Source organism: Hemiscyllium ocellatum, chromosome 47 (genome assembly GCF_020745735.1).
Source record: "Hemiscyllium ocellatum isolate sHemOce1 chromosome 47, sHemOce1.pat.X.cur, whole genome shotgun sequence".
In the NCBI taxonomy this organism is placed as follows: Eukaryota; Metazoa; Chordata; class Chondrichthyes; order Orectolobiformes; family Hemiscylliidae; genus Hemiscyllium; species Hemiscyllium ocellatum.
In genome coordinates, this window is record NC_083447.1 from 2,798,191 (window position 1) to 2,815,533 (window position 17,343).

A 17,343-nucleotide genomic window follows, 5' to 3' on the forward strand; every position below is an offset into this window, starting at 1 on the left:
GGATGTTGCCAGGGTTGGAGGATTTAAGCTACAGGGAGAGGCTGAACAGGCTGGGGCTGTTTTCCCTGGAGCGTCGGAGGCTGAGGGGTGACCTTATAGAGGTTTATAAAATCATGAGGGACATGGATAGGGTAAATAGACAAGGTCTGTTCTCTGGGGTGTGCGAATCCAGAACTAGAGGGCATAGGTTTAGGGTGAGAGGGGAAAGATATAACAGAGACCTGAGGGGCAACTTTTTCACACAGAGGGTGGTACGTGTATGGAATGAGCTGCCGGAGGAAGTGGTGGAGGCTGGTACAATTACAACATTTAAGAGGCATCTGGATGGGTATATGAATAGGAAGAGTTTAGAGGGATATGGGCCAGGAGCAGGCAGGTGGGACTAGTTTAGTTTGGGAACATGGTCAGTATGGACTGGTTGGGCCGAAGGGTCTGTTTCCATGCTTTATGACCCTATATAAGGTGAGGGTGCACAAGGAGCTGTGATGGGGGAGCCTGTTAAGGTTGTTTGGGAGCACCACCTCAGGTGAGGCCCAGGCTTTTGCCTCTGAAAAGGCCAATCTTGCTACTCGATTCAAGGCCAGTTAAGGATTGGCCGGTCAGCAACACCCACAATCCCGTGAAAGAATAAAGAGAATTAATGACCCTTTGTGTGAGAGGCTGCAGCTGTCAGTGGAACCCAGCTTTTAAATACAACAGTAAGTCCTCCCTCTGTCCGTGCTGTTCATAGAGAGCAGGGTGAGGCCTGGGGCATGGTTTATATCTCTCCAGATCACCCACCTTCCTGAGGCACAAACCTGCTTTAATGGAAACAATTGTTATTCAATTTCCTTTTATTTACTTTTCCACTGGTTTCCTGATACTCCTGGGTGTAACTGTTTTAGTCATGATCCCAATGTGGAAACACAGAGACGCAGTTTAATAGAAACTAGCAGCAGGATTTGGCCATTCAGCCTTCGAGCCCTGCTGTACCATTTAATCTGACCATGGCTGATCCTCTGTTTCTGTCATAGTTATCTTTATTTTTTTAGGATGCTCTCCTCTGAGACCCTGTTTCTGATCATCTTTGACCTCTTCCTATCTTCAAAAACAGGAAAAAAGCAGCACGATGGCTCAGTGGTTAGCACTGCTGCCTCACAGTATCAGGGACTTGGGTTCGATTCCAGCCTCGGGGGACCATCTGTGTGGAGTTTGTACCTTCTCCCTGGGTCTGTGTGGGTTTCCCCCCATAGCCCAAAGATGCGCAGGTCAGGGTGGATTGGCCATGGGAAACGTGGGGTTACAGTGATGGGGTGGGTCTAGGTGGGATGTCCTTTGGAGGGTGGGTGTTGACTCGATGGGCTGATTGGCCTGCTCCCACACTGTAGGATTTTTATGTTTCTAAATTGCATCTATACAAACCTCATGATAGCTCAAAGTGCTTTACAGTCAATGATGTCCTTTTGAAGTGTAAGCCCTGCTGCATGTAGGAAACATGACAGCCAATTTGTGCACAGCATGATCCCACAAGCAGCCATGTGACAGACGATTAAATACTCTGTTTGCAATGAACCTCGCTGCCTTTCCCATAATCCAATTGGGCTGCTCCCTGATTGGGGAGAGTCCGGCGGTGAATTTAACCTCAGGGTCATGCCTCAGGTGAGGGGCAATGACAAGAAGATGGGAACTTCACGGGAACATCAGCAGGGGTGGGAATTGAACCCATGTTGGTGTCATCCTGCATCACAAACCAGGTGACTGAGCCCACCTTTTCACATCATGGCCGTGGGATCGTTAAATCTCACCTGAAAGGACATAGGAGGCCTCAGTTTAACCTGGTAACTCCGAGAGTGCAGTACTCCATAAAACCACACGAGGAATGTCCTCCCTCACTTAAAAGTCATGATTCAGAGAGAGAGTACTGAAGGATAGGAGAGTCAGGGAGAGAGTTAGTATTGAGGGGTGGGGGAGTCAGAGGGAGAGTTAGTATTGAGGGATAGGGGAGTCAGAGAGAGAGGTAGTATTGTAGAATAGGGGAGTCAGAGAGAGAGTTAGTATTGAGGGGTGGGGGAGTCAGAGAGAGAGTTAGTATTGAGGGATAGGGGAGTCAGAGAGAGTGGTAGTATTGAAGAATAGGGGAGTCAGAGAGAGAGTTAGTATTGAGGGATAGGAGAGTCAGAGAGAGTTAGTATTGAGGGATAAGGGAGTCACAGAGAGAGTTAGTATTGAAGGATAGAGGAGTCAGAGAGAGAGTTAGTATTGAGGGATAGGGGAGTCAGAGAGAGAGTTAGTATTGAGGGATAGGGGAGTCAGAGAGAGAGTTAGTATTGAGGGATAGGGGAGTCAGAGAGAGAGTTAGTATTGAGGGATAGGGGAGTCAGGGAGAGTTAGTATTGAGGAATAAGGGAGTCAGAGAGAGAGATAGTATTGAAGGATAGAGGAGTCAGAGAGAGAGTTAGTATTGAGGGATAGGGGAGTCAGAGAGAGAGTTAGTATTGAGGGATAGGGGAGTCAGAGAGAGAGTTAGTATTGAGGGATAAGGGAGTCAGAGAGAGAGTTAGTATTGAGGGATAAGGGAGTCAGAGAGAGAGTTAGTATTGAGGGATAGGGGAGTCAGAGAGAGAGTTAGTATTGAGGGATAAGGGAGTCAGAGAGAGAGTTAGTATTGAGGGATAGGGGAGTCAGAGAGAGAGTTAGTATTGAGGGATAGGGGAGTCAGAGAGAGAGGTAGTATTGAGGGATAAGGGAGTCAGAGAGAGAGTTAGTATTGAGGGATAAGGGAGTCAGAGAGAGAGTTAGTATTGAGGGATAGGGGAGTCAGAGAGAGAGTTAGTATTGAGGGATAGGGGAGTCAGAGAGAGAGTTAGTATTGAGGGATAGGGGAGTCAGAGAGAGAGTTAGTATTGAGGGATAGGGGAGTCAGGGAGAGAGTTAGTATTGAGGGATAGGAGAGTCAGAGAGAGAGTTAGTATTGAGGGACAGGTGAATCCGGGGTTCAGGGGAGCAGGAAAGTGGAGTTGGAACCACAGTTAGCTGAGCCGGGATCTTATTGATGACGGAGTCATTTCAAGCTCCGTAGTTGCTTTTCCTCGGTCTTTTCGGCCTGAGTCAGTGTGATTGGGAATGCTCAGTGATTTAACAAAGCCTGTCAGAAATCTGTAACAAAAATTGACAGTGTTGGAGAAACACAGCAGGTCTGGCAGCATACATGCAGAGAGAAAACAGAGTTAACTGTGAGTCCAGTGACCCTGCCTTGAACCTTGAAAGGGTTCAGTAAAGATTTACAAGGATGTTGCCAGGGTTGGAGGGTTTGAGCTACAGGGAGAGGCTGAACAGGCTGGGGCTGTTTTCCCTGGAGCGTCAGAGGCTGAGGGGTGACCTTATAGAGGTTTACAAAATCATGAGGGGCATGGATAGGGTAAATAGACAAAGTCTTTTCCCTGGGGTGGGGGAGTCCAGAACTAGAGGGCACAGATTTAGGGTGAGAGGGGAAAGATCTCAAAGAGACCTAAGGGGTAACCTTTTCACACAGAGGGTGGTACGTGTATGGAATGAGCTGCCAGAGGAAGTGGTGCAGGCTGGTATAATTGCAACATTTAAAAGGCATCTGGATGGGTTTATGAATAGGAAGGGTTTGGAGGGATATGGGCGGGTGCTGGCAGGTGGGAGTAGATTAGGTTAGGATATCTGGTCAGCATGGATGGGTTGGAGCGAAGGGTCTATTTCGATGCTGTACATCTCTATGACTCTATGACCCTTGTTCAGAATTAGTCAGAGCGATGAAAAGCTGAAAACTGGAGTAAGCAGATACAGGGAGATGGAGCCCAGAGAGAATGAACAGTCCTGAACTCACAGGGGTGGATGATGGGGAACGTGCGTGGCTTGAAATGGGTTGGCTATGCTAAAACAGTTTTTAAATTCACTCATGGGACAAGGGTGTCACTGGCTGGGCTCAGTAGTTATTGACCTGTTCCTAATTGCCTCCTTGAGAAGGTGGGGGTGAGCTGCCTTCCTGAACCGCTGCAGTCCATGTGCTGTGGGTTGACCCATAATGCCCTTAGGGAGGGAATACCAGGATTCTGACCCAGCGACACTGAAGGAATGGGATATACTTCCAAGTTGGGATGGTGAGGGGTTTGGAGGGGAACATACAGGTGGTGTTGGTCAGGTGGACCTCGCAGAATGGGTTCCCTGATTGTGGCTTTTAATCTGGTCCAATCAGGGAGCCCTGGTTGATGGAGATAAACAGGAGAGTCGAGGGTTCTGCTCTGTCGAGGAGCCAGCTCTGAGCTAGCTGGGTCAGCGTCATATACTACGCACAGGGAGGCGATTGCCTTATGGTATTGTCACTGGACTGTTAATCCAGGTAATGTTCTGGGGACCCAGGTTCAAATCCTGCCACGGCAGATCGTGGAATTTGAATTCAATAAAAATCTGGAATTAAGTGTCTCGTGATGACCATGAATTCATTGTTGGTTGGAAAAACCCATCTGGGTCACTAATATTCTTCAGGGAAGGAAACTGCCATCCTTACCTGGTTGTTTAGATTAGATTAGATTACTTACAGTATGGAAACAGGCCCTTCAGCCCAACAAGTCCACACTGACCCGCCGAAGCGCAACCCACCCATACCCCTACATTTTCCCCTTACCTAACACTACGGGCAATTTAGCATGGCCAATTCACCTGACCCGCACATCTTTGGACTGTGGGAGGAAACCGGAGCACCCGGAGGAAACCCACGCAGACACAGGGAGAACGTGCAAACTCCACACAGTCTGTCGCCTGAGTCGGGAATTGAACCCGGGTCTCAGGCGCTGTGAGGCAGCAGTGCTAACCACTGATCTGGCCTACATGTGACTCCAGACCCACAGCAATGGGGTTGACTCTTAATCATGCTCTGGGCAATTAGGGATGGGGTACTAAATGCTGGCCCAGCCGGTGGTGCCCTCATCGTGTGTGTGTATAACAGAAAGGCTGACGTGGCGACAGAATACCAATCTCTGTGGAGTTATCTCACTCCAAAACCATCAAATTCCATATTGAATCCTGAAGGCTGCAGGGTCTCCAAGTGAAGTGATTTTATTTGATGTAGCTGGATAAATGCGGCAGGCAGGTTTATTGTTATTGAGCACCAGTGAAATGTGTGAACAAGCCTCACAATCTAGAGATAGCCTCTTGATCTGCACCTCCGGAACATTCTGCAGGAACGGAAGCTTTGCCAAATTCTCTCTGTCTTGCTCTGTAGAGACATCTTGGTTGCTGCTTTGAAATGCGCGTCACAGACCTTGGATGCCCCCTTGCTTCCTGACCCAGACAGATGGGACAAAAAGGACCATCATTCCCCTCATGGACACCAATTCCGAATGTTTGGGATAATGCTGTGGGCCACAGCCTGGAAACCGAGCTGGTTAGTGACAGAGGAGACTGGGACCCCGAGGAGGGATTTACGAGCTGCAGGGCTGGTTCAGAACTAGCGAGGAGTAGGCCATCAGTCCGCAGAGTGCCCTCGGAATATCCTGGTTACTGACAGTTACTGACGCCTTTGTTCAGAAGGAGCAGGAACTGATCTCTGACCCTCCTGAGCTGACATGAAACGGATTCTCAGAGTTTATTTGTAGGACAAATAAATAGATTTCCTCACTCGCTTTGATGTCAGTCTTTTGAAGGGGAAAAAAGATGTGCTGAGCAAAACTTTTGTTTTCTTGTCGAACACAAGAACGATTAATCCATGATAAAGATTCGCAAGTTAGGGTGGATTGGCTGTGCTAAATTGCCCATAATGTCCATGGATGTGTAGGTTAGGTGAGTTAGCCACACGATATGTGAGGTTACAGTGTAATGTGTGTCTCGGTGGGAAGGTTAATGTGGACTTGATGGGCTGAATGGCCTACTTCCACACTGTAGGGATTCTATGATTCAAAGAGAACCATTCCCTTTTCTTTCTTGTCCATTGCTGTTGCTTGGACCCAGCTGTCAGCAGCAGCTCCTCACAACACCAACATTTTTGTTAATGTGCCAAAAGTATAATCTAAGGCATGTTTGGACTTCTCTCCCACAGGGTCTGTATTAAAATAACTCAAGACAAACAGGCGAAGGCTTTGCTAACAGTAATGTGGTCTTCACAGAGCTGCCCGTTGGGCTCTGAGTGGGCAATTTGGCAGATTGACTCTGGGGGTATCTTGCTCGCATCTCGCTCAGAAAGACATGGGCTCAGGACCCACTGCAGGAGTACAATATCCAGGCTGGCACTCCAAATGCAGTGCTGAGGGAGTGCCGCACTGTCAGAGGGTCAGTACTGAGGGAGTACTGCACTGTCGGAGGGTCAGTGCAGAGGCAGTGCTGCATTGTCGGATGGTTAGTACTGAGGGAGCGCCGCACTGTCGGAGGGTCAGTCCTGAGGGAGTGGGCACTGTTGGAGGGTCAGTGCTGAGGGAGCACCGCACTGTCAGAGGGTCAGTGCTGAGGGAGTGGGCACTGTCGGAGGATCAGTGCTGAGGGAGTGCCACACTGTCGGAGGGTCAGTGCTGAGGGAGTGCCGCACTGTCGGAGGGTCAGTGCTGAGGGAGTGCCACACTGTCAGAGGGTCAGTGCTGAGGGAGTGCCTCACTGTCGGAGGGTCAGTGCTGAGGGAGTGCCGCACTGTCAGAGGGTCAGTACTGAGGGAGCGCCGCACTGTCGGAGGGTCAGTGCTGAGGGAGTGCAGCACTGTCGGAGGGTCAGTGCTGAGGGAGAGTTACTCTGTCGGAGGGCCAGTGCCGAGGGAGTGCCGCACTGTCAGAGGGTCAGTGCCGAGAGAGTGCTGCACTGTTAGAGGGTAAGTGCCGATGGAGTGCCGCACTGTCGGAGGGTCAGTATTGAAGGATTGCCACACTGTCGGAGGGTCAGTGCTGAGGGAGTGTTGCTCTGTTGGAGGGTCAGTGCTGAGGGAGTGCCACACTGTCGGAGGGTCAGTGCTGAGGGAGTGCCGCACTGTCAGAGGGTCAGTGCTGAGGGAGTGCCACACTGTCGGAGGGTCAGTGCTGAGGGAGTGCCGCACTGTCAGAGGGTCAGTATTGAGGGAGCGCCGCACTGTCGGAGGGTCAGTGCTGAGGGAGTGCAGCACTGTTGGAGGGTCAGTGCTGAGGGAGAGTTACTCTGTCGGAGGGCCAGTGCCGAGGGAGTGCCGCACTGTCAGAGGGTCAGTGCCGAAGGAGTGCCGCACTGTTGGAGGGTCAGTGCCGATGGAGTGCTGCACTGTCGGAGGGTCAGTGTTGAAGGATTGCCACACTGTCGGAGGGTCAGTGCTGAGGGAGTGTTGCTCTGTTGGAGGGTCAGTGCTGAGGGAGTGCCGCACTGTCAGAGGGTCAGTGCTGAGGGAGTGCTGCACTGTTGGAGGATCAGTGCTGAGGGAGTGCCGCACTGTCGGAGGGTCAGTGCTGAAGGATTGCCACACTGTCGGAGGGTCAGTGCTGAGGGAGTGTTGCTCTGTTGGAGGATCAGTGCTGAGGGAGTGCCGCACTGTCGGAGGGTCAGTGCTGAAGGATTGCCACACTGTCGGAGGGTCAGTGCTGAGGGCGTGTTGCTCTGTTGGAGGGTCAGTGCTGAGGGAGTGCCGCACTGTCGGAGGGTCAGTGCTGAGGGAGTATTGCTCTGTTGGAGGGTCAGTGCTGAGGGAGTGCCGCGCTGTCAGAGGGTCAGTGCTGAGGGAGTGCCACACTGTCGGAGGGTCAGTGCTGAGACAGTGTTGCTCTGTCAGAGGGTCAGTGCTAAGAGAGTGTTGCTCTGTTGGAGGGTCAGGGCTGGGGGATGGTGCACTGTTGCAGGGTCAGCATTGAAGAAGAGCCACACTGTTGGAGGGTCATTGCTGAGGGTGTGTTGCACTGTTGGAGCGTCAGTGTGGAGGGAGAGCCGCAGTGTTGGAGAGCCTGTGCTGAGGGAGCATTGCACTGTTGGAGGGTAATGCTGAGGGAGTGTTGCACTGTCAGACGGTAAGTGCTGAGGGAGTGTTGCACTGTCAGAGGGTAAGTGCTGAGGGAGTGTTGCTCTGTCAGAGGGTCAGTGCTGAGGGAGTGCCGCACTGTCGGAGGGTCAGTGCTGAGGGAGTGCCACACTGTCAGAGGGTCAGTGCTGAGGGAATGCCGCACTGTCAGAGGGTCAGTGCTGAGGGAGTGTCGCACTGTCGGAGGGTCAGTGCTGAGGGAGTGCCGCACTGTCGGAGGGTCAGTGCTGAGGGAGCGCTGCACTGTTGGAAGGTCAGTGCTGAGGGAGTGCCGCACTGTCGGAGGGTCAGTGCTGAGGTAGTATTGCACTGAGTTTGAGCAGAGCCCTGGGGACTGTTTGAGGTCCTGCAGCCAGTCAGGGCTGTGCAGTGAGTGGAATGGTGTTGCGTGTTGTGGATGTTTGGCTGGATGTCACAAAGGTTCTGTGAGAGTTAAACTATTTAACAGTTATTGTGAATTGTTTTAAAAAGAAATGGGCAGTGGTAGGTGTTTCCCCGTTACACAACTGGGCAACTTGCTGAAAGCAGCACTGAAAGCTGTGCAGTCATGCTGGGGGCCTGATTTATAATCTCTCCCAGCCTTTGAGGAAGCTGCTAACGTCAGTGCCTCATGGCCAACATCCTGTAGCAGTGGGCTATGCCTGTCGGCTGTGATTGATTTGATTTGGATTTCTCAGCTGTCTTGTTAGCCCAGTCAAACTCCTCCAGCAACCTGGTGATGTGACGATCCAGCTTACACTGTGCTATCACTAAACATTGGTTTCATTACAATCCCATAGCATTTCCATCACGGAAAGAGACCATTTGTCCCATCTGCTCCATGCTGCTGTTTCTGGCCTCCCAGCCCGTTTATATTGTTTACAAGTTCATGGGACTTTAGCGTCATTGGTTGACTCAGCATTTGGTGCTCATCCCTGACTACCTCTTGAACGGAGTCTTCCTTGACTATTTCAGAGGGTAACTAAGTGTCACCCACATCACTGTGGGTCTGGAGTCACATGTAGGTCAGACTGGCTGAGGATGGGAGATTCACTTCCCTACAGGATAGTTTTTTTTATGACAATTAGCAGTGGGGTGTGTTTGCTATTTTAATTCTGGATTTATATTGAATACAAATTTTACCATTTGCCACAGCGAGGAAAATCCTCCCAAGACACTTCTCAGAATTGCAAAAACAAAATCATGATGGGTGTAGATGAAGTGAATGGCAGGTATCTTTTCCCCAAGGGTTCGGGATTTCAAAACTTCGAGGTCATATTTTAAAGTGGTGAGAGCAGAAATATTTAAAAAGGACACAAAGGGCAATTTTGGTTTGTTTGTAGAATGAGCTGCCAGAGGAAGTGGTGGATGTGGGTAACAGTTACAACATTTAAAAGACATTTAGATAAGTCTATGAATAGGAAAGTTTTGGAGGGATATGGTAAAGACAATGACTGCAGATGCTGGAAACCAGATTCTGGATTAGTGGTGCTGGAAGAGCACAGCAGTTCAGGCAGCATCCAAGGAGCAGGATAATCGATGTTTCGGGCAAAAGCCTTTCATCCGGAATACAGGTAGAGAGCTTGAAGCGTGGAGAGATAAATGAGAGGAGGGTGGGGGTGGGGAGAAAGTAGCATAGAGTACAATAGGTGAGTGAGGGAGGGGATGAAGGTGATAGGTCAGGGAGGAGGATGGAGTGGATAGGTGGGAAAGAAGGTAAGCAAGTCATGGGGATGGTGCTGAGCTGGAAGTTTGGAACTGGGATGAGGTGGGGGAAGTGGAAATGATGAAGCTGTTGAAGTCCACATTGATGCCCTGGGGTTGAAGTGTTCCGCGGCAGAAGATGAGGCATTCTTCCTCCAGGCGTCTGGTGGTGAGGGAGCGGCGGTGAAGGAGGCCCAGGACCTCCATGTCCTCGGCAGAGTTGAAACGTTGGGCCACGGGGTGGGGGGGTTGATTGGTGCGGGTGTCCCGGAGATGTTGGCCAAGTGCAGACTGGTGGCTCTAATTTAGTTTGGGATTATGGATGGCATGGACTGGTTGGACCAAAGGGTCTTTTTCTGTGCTGAATGACTCAATGACCATAATCATGTGAAGAGAAAACAGGACAAGTAACCAAAAAGATACATGGTTGACCATTTAGGACTGAGATGAGGAGAAATGTCTTCACTCTGAAAGCTGTGAACCTGTGTGGCCAGGTGACAGGGGAAAATGAGGATTACAGGTGCTGGAGATCAGAGTGGAAAAGTGGCGCTGGAAAAGCACAGCAGGTCGGGCCGCTCCTTGGATGCTGCCTAATCTGTTGTGGCTTTTCTAGCGCCACACCTTTCAAGGTGATTGGAGACAGGAAAGCCAAGTAACTGAATATATTTAAAAGACAGATTTCTAGGGGTGAGAGAGACAGGGGAGAGAGTGCGAGTGTGGTATTGAGATAGAGGATCATGTTGAAAGGCACTGTGGATTCAATGGCCTCTCCTTGCCCCGATTTTCTCTGGTTATTTAGGACAATGATTTAAATTTTAAGGACTGCCTTAAAGGAGGATAGAGAGGTGGAGAGCAGTGGGAAAGGAATTTGACAATTTAGGATCCAGGGATCAGGAGGCATCCAGGATGTGCTGGTGGAAACTGGGAATGCTGAATGAGATCAAAGAGTATGGAACAACATCTGGTGAATTGGAGTGGAGGTAGAGATCAGCCACAATTTAACACTGAGGATCCTGTTGTCTGATTGGCTCAATTTAAACTGGGGATCCTGTTGTCTGATTGGCTCAATTTAACACTGAAGATCCTGTTGTCTGATTGGCTCAATTTAAACTGGGGATCCTGTTGTCTGATTGGCTCAATTTAACACTGAGGATCCTGTTGTCTGATTGGCTCAATTTAACACTGAGGATCCTGCTCTCTGGCTCAGTTTAACACTGGGGATCATACTGCCTTGTTGGCTCAATGTAACTTTGGAGGTGCTGCTATCTGATTGGCTTCTGGAGGTCCCAATGCTGGATCTGATTGGATCATTTAGCCACTGTCTTTGTCACCATGGCCTCTTGGGTAGTAGGAGCCACTGCTCAGCAGATATTTTGAAGGTCAAAAACGTATGGCACTGGAAAAACACAGCAGGTCAGGCAGAATCTAAGGAGCAGGAGAGTCAACGTTTCTGGCATAAGCCCTTCATCAAGTTTCTCCCCTAAACGTTGACTCTCCTGCTCCTCAGATGCTGCCTCACCCTCTGTGCTTTTCCAGTGCCACACGTTTAGACTCTGATCTATAGCATGTGCAATCCTCACGTTCACCGAGATATTCTAAGGGATGTTCCTGTCTCCTGCTCCAGGTCCATGCCTATATCATGAGCTACCTGAAGAAGGAAATGCGTGGAGTCCTCAGGAAGGAGAACAAGAAGAAGCAGCTGATCGCCAATCTGCCAGAGATCTTCAGGAACATCCAGTTGGAGCACCACATCTCAGCAGGAGATTTCCCAGACTTTGAAAGGATGCAGGTCAGTCCCATCTCATTCCACTCGGGTGAGGGGCAGGGGGAAAAAACGATATTTGTGAAAGTAACCTCTCTGTCTCCATCTTGATTACTTACAGTGTGGAAACAGGCCCTTCGGCCCAACAAGTCCACACCGACCCACCACCCACCCATTCCCCTACATTTACCCCTTACCTAACACTACGGACAATTTAGCATGGCCAATCCACCTGACCTGCACATCTTTGGACTGTGGGAGGAAACCGGAGCACCCGGAGGAAACCCACACAGACACGGGGAGAACGTGCAAACTCCACACAGTCAGTCGCCTGAGTCGGGAATTGAACCCGGGTCTCTAGCGCTGTGAGGCAGCAGTGCTAACCACTGTGCCACCGTGCCGCCCAGTTATGCAATTAATCAGAAACCCCCTCTATCATGACAAAGCATCTGTTCTAACTCTAACCCATCAACAGAACTGTTGTCACCAGAAACATTTCACTCCATTTGCTGCACAGGTCCTTTTCCAGAGTTGTTTTGTTTTTAATTTCAGATTCCCAGAACCTGCAGGATTTTGTTCTGGGAATAATGATCCCATTCTAACTGCCTGATGGAATTCTGTGGTAATCTTTTTGTCGTGTGCAGCTCCTTCATCTAATTCCTTGCCCAAGTCAACCAGCCATCTTTGTAAAAAAATGTGTTCTCAGCACATGGCCAGTCCTGGCTGGGCCAGCATTAATTGCCTGTCCCTAGTTGCCCTGCAGAAGGTGATAGTGAGCTGCTTTCTTGAATCAGTGTCGTCCTCAGGTTTAGGTGTACCCGTGATGGTAGAGTAACTCTTATTTGTCATTTCTACCATATACAACTGATCCAGTAAAAACGAGACGTGTTCCTCCAGGATTGAGGGTGCTACATGGACAGCACAAACTGCACAGTCATACACAGCATAAAGTGCAAAACCCGCAAGTTACAGTGTAACAGAAGAATGATAAATAACGGGCATTTTTCTAGCAGCAATTCAAATCATGCAGAGAATTTCAGATGGGAAAGAGTCTGATCAAACTGTGTTAAGGAGCCTGTTGGCTTTGTGGAAGCCTGGTGGCTTTGTTGCTCGGTCTGGCCGTGGGAGACTGAGTGCTTAGATATCTTCTGCCAGATGGCAGGAGGGAGAAGAGTTTGAGTGAGGGGTGTCTGGGGTCTTCCACAGTGCTCTTAGCCTTTCGGATGCAGCTAGTGTGGAGTAAATGTCTGTAATGGAGGGGAGAGAGCTATTAGTTCCAGGATTTTGGTCCAATGACAGTGAAGAAACACAAGGAACGAAAACAGAGTAGTCCACTTGGCCCTTCAAGCTCCATATTCAAAATGATCAAAAGTCATCACCCACCTCAGGCCCCTGTTCCCACTTTCTCCCCATATCCTTTGATCCCTTTAACCCTAAGAAAACATGTAATTCCTTCCTGAAAGCATTCAATGTTTTAGCCTTGCCACTTCCTGGGGCAGAGAATTCCCCAGACTCCCCACTCTCTGGGTGAAAACATTTCTCCTTGTATCCGTTGGAAATGGCCGACCCTGGATCATTAGACTGTGACCTCGTGGTTCTGGACCTTCCAGTCACTAAGAACCTCCTTCTTCCATTTAACTTGCCTCGTGAACTCCAGTGAATACAGTCCTAACTAATCCAGTCTCTCCTCATACGTCAGCCATGCCATTCCCAGGAGTCAGTCTGGTAACCCTTTGTTGTACCTCCTCCATCGCCAGAACATCCTTCCTCAGATAAGGAAACCAAAACTGCACACAGTACTGTGTGGTCTCACCAGAGCCCTGTACAATTGCAGCAAGACATCCCTGCTCCTGGTCTCGAACTCTCTCACTCTGAACGCCAACATCCCATTTGGCTTCTTCACCACCCGCTGTCCCTGCACGCTTACCCTCAGCGACTGGTCTACAGGATACCCAGGTCTTGTTACACCTCCTCCTTTCCCCCATCTATCGATATTCAGATAGCCTACCTTTCTGTTTTTATTACCAAACTGGACAATCCTCCCTTTATCCATTTATATCTCCTGCGTCTTCCAGGCATTTGGCCGCTGACTCAGCCAGACCAAATCATACTGAAGCCTCGGTGCATTCACCTCACACCTCACTGTCCCCAACAGCTTTGTGTCATCTGCAAAACTGGAATTATTACGTTTAATTCCATGATCTACATCCATAATAAATACCACAAATATCTGGGGTCCAAGTACTGATCCATGTGGGACCCCACGAGCCATTGCCTGTCACTGGGAAAAAGATCTATTGATTAACTCCAAGTTGTGCAGCACGGAATCAGATCCTTCAGTCCAAGCCGAACATAATCCCAATCTTAACCAGTCCCACCTGCCTGCTCCTGGCCCATATCCCTCCTAACCTATCCTATTCATATCCTTAGTTGAAAAATGTGGTGCTGGAAAAACACAGCAGGCCAGGCAGCATCCGAGGAGCAGGAGAATCAACGTTTCGGTCATTCCTGAAGAAGGGCTTATGCCCAAAACGTCGATTCTCCTGCTCCTCGGATGCTGCCTGACCTGCTGTGTTTTTCCAGCACCACATTTTTCAACTCTGGTCTCCAGCATCTGCAGTCCTCACTTTTCTCTATTCATGTCCTTATCCAAACATCTTTTAAACACTGTAACTGCACCCACAACTGTACCCACCTCTTCCCCTGGCATTCCGTTCCACACATGAACCACTCTGTGTAAAATAAAAAAAACCCTCAAGTTGTTTTTAAATCTTTCTCCTCTCACTTTAACAGTATATCCCTAGTCTTGAAATCCCCCACCCTAGGGAAAAGACACCTGTTATTCACCTCATGAATACCCCTGATGATTTTATAAACCTCTACAAGGTCATCCCTCGGTCTCTTAAGTTCCAGTGAAAAAAATCCCAACTTATTCAGCCTGTCCCTGAGAACATCCTGATAAATCTCTTATCAATCATGATCATTCATTACCTCTTTATTCCTAATCTTTGTCTCGTGTTTGCCACACAGTTCTCTATCCATCTCTGTACCAATCTCAAATGGGCTACAGATACAGTTCTTTGCGCTAAAAGAGCCCAGGGGACCTTGGAACAGGATCCTGAGCTTGATGGTCATATACGATCATACTGCATGGTGGGGTGAGCTTTGAGGGGCCACTAACCAGCTGGTATTAGCAATGTTCAAGACAAACAAGATGTGAATGTGGATTTCCGAGCGGATAAGCTGTCTCGGAATGACGTTAGGAGGACGTAACTCTGCCGGTGTTGTGGTGGGGTGATGTTGGGTCGGGCTGGGGCTGGGCTGAATGTGTCAGACTCACACTAATCCAAATGAATGTGGTCACTTCTTCAGGAGCAGCTCCGGGTCCATGACTTCTCCAAGTTCCCTTCCCTCAAGCCCAAGATGATGGATGAGCTGGATCATATGCTCACCTACGATGTCGCTAAGCTGATGCCTTTGGTGAGACAGGAGGAGTTGGAGATGCCGGAACAGCTGGTCCATGGTGGTGCGTTTGACGGGACCTCCAATGGGCCATTTGTTGAAGGCATTGTGGATGGAACCTGTGAGGGAGCGGACAACGATGATGAATGGGTTGTCACAAAGGATAAGCCAAAGTACGACGAAATTTTCTACAATCTGTCACCGATGGATGGCAAGATCAATGGGATGAAGGCCAAGAATTGGATGATCACGACCAAGCTGCCCAACTCCGTCCTCGGGAGGATCTGGAAACTTTCCGATGTCGATCAGGATGGAATGCTGGATGATGAAGAATTTGCCTTGGCTAATCATCTCATTGAGGTTAAGCTGGATGGCCATGGGCTTCCCACCGAGTTACCTGGTTACCTGGTCCCTCCATCAAAGAGGCGGCAGGTGGGATCCGCTGAGTAACAGGCAAGGAAGAAGGGCAATTCTTCCTCGGGGCCAACGGATTCAGTTCGGAGTTTGACAATTCCATTGATTGCAGCAGACTATGTTCTGGAGACAGGAGGGACTGTTGGGCTGAATGGAAATGGAGGGTGGGGGAGGGTTGGATTGTGTAAAGGAGATTCCTTAGCTACTGTTAAACCAAACCAATAAGGAAAGTTATTTCATTTGGCTGATCAGTGGATTGGTCCTCCTTTGAATTATTCAAGAGTAGTGCTAATCCCAACTGTCTCCAGGGTCATAGACTCAAACCTTGCCTTTTGTAAAATTGGGCTCTGTTGCTTTAAAGCCTTTACCATCTGGGTTATAATATATCATGGTTCAAACCCAGTATTTCAGGGACTGAAACTGTCCTTTCTTCACGATATAACTGTCACTCGCACATTGTTCTGGCTGCTTCTCATAAAAGTTATTGCATCGAGCTTCTGTAGTATTTTCACAAAATGTCTGTGACACCAAAGAAATCTTCCTGGTCCAATTGCCTCAGAAATCACAGTAATTATTCAGAAAGCACTTTAACACCTATTTTACTGTGCACATCAGGTCTGTGATGCCTCACAGCTCTCCTCAGCAAAGAACAATAGCAGACTAAATGTATTCACCCATCACCATGTCGAGTAGGCTCCAGGTAATTTAGCTCCCCAACCCAACCCAGACAAGAATCACTCTCGCTCATTGTTCCTGTGGCTAGAGCATGGTTCCAGGACCATGATTTGGTCTGAAGATCAAAATTAGTTATTTAACAACTTGTCTATTCCTCTCACTTGAATACTTGAGTGCGCTCACCCCTTTCCAAAGCTCAGGAACATGACCTCTCCGGCATGGAATAATCACAGCCCCTCTATCACTAAGAAACACACATCTGCCAACTTGGAATGTCTCCCTCAAATGGAAGATGCAGGCCATGTTGATGTTTATAAAGTGTTATGGAAATATTATTGTTTAAAACTGCTTATACACAGTTGTATCGATGTTCTGAGTTAACATTGACTCTGGTGCTCTGGATACAGGGTTCACCTTACATGTCAGTGTGTAGTAACTCCTGTTGCACTTCCAACCTCTTATCCCTGAACTACCAAAGAACACATTCAGTAAACCTGCTGCTCACATAGGTTGGCAGAAGTGACATTTGCAGCTTATACTCCCATGAACTAACAACCCAGCTCTATCTGCTCACCCTGTATTTCACTTGTATCGTGTTTGCTGTTGGCTGACATTCCCTCACCTCCGTTAATTTTACAATTCATAAACAAAGCTAATTCAAAGAAAACAGATCAAGTCAGAGAACACGACAGGTCAACCCAGGCCTGTAACAGAGCAGAGAATTGAGAATTAAACACTATGTCAGGCCCCATTAAACACATGCTGAAAATGTGTTGCTGAAAAAGCGCAGCAGGTCAGGCAGCATCCAAGGAACAGGAAATTCAACGTTTCGGGCATAAGCCCTTCATCAGGAATTCCTGATGAAGGGCTTATGCCCGAAACGTCGAATTTCCTGCTCCTTGGATGCTGCCTGACCTGCTGCGCTTTTTCAGCAACACATTTTCAGCTCTGATCTCCAGCATCTGCAGACCTCACTTTCTCCCCATTAAACCCATCCCTTATTTGAGTGATTCAATCAGGGATCCTGCTGTCTCAAATCCCTCTTCAGACCCTCACACTCCAGAAATGGATTGATTTGGCCAAACCTTCAAAACTGTTCACCTGATGGCATCAAAGTATGATCAGATATCCGAACCTAATCTAGTCCCATTTGGCCCATATCCCTCTAAACCCTTCCTATTCATATACCCATCCAGATGCCTATTAAATGTTGCAATTGTACCAGCCTCCACCACTTCCTCTGGCAGCTCATTCCACACACGCACCACCCTCTGTGTGAACAAGTTGTCCCTCAGCTCCCTTTTAAATCTCTGCTCCCCACCCTGACATCTATGCCCTCTCGTTCTGGACTCGCCCACCCTGGGGAAAAGATGTATAATGACCACAT

General features: G+C 48.9%; 1 protein-coding gene across 1 annotated transcript in view; it reads left to right on the plus strand.

The window, feature by feature from the left end:
• Positions 1–16,765, plus strand: part of LOC132836709 (EH domain-containing protein 2-like) — a 55,126-nt gene extending 38,361 nt beyond the window's left edge. Inside the window, exons 4-5 of the mRNA XM_060856113.1 lie at positions 11,268–11,432; positions 14,778–16,765. Coding sequence (XP_060712096.1) covers positions 11,268–11,432; positions 14,778–15,317 — 705 coding nt within the window. The 3' untranslated portion in view covers positions 15,318–16,765. The remainder of the gene's footprint in view (positions 1–11,267; positions 11,433–14,777) is intronic.
• The last annotated feature ends 578 nt before the right edge of the window (positions 16,766–17,343 follow it).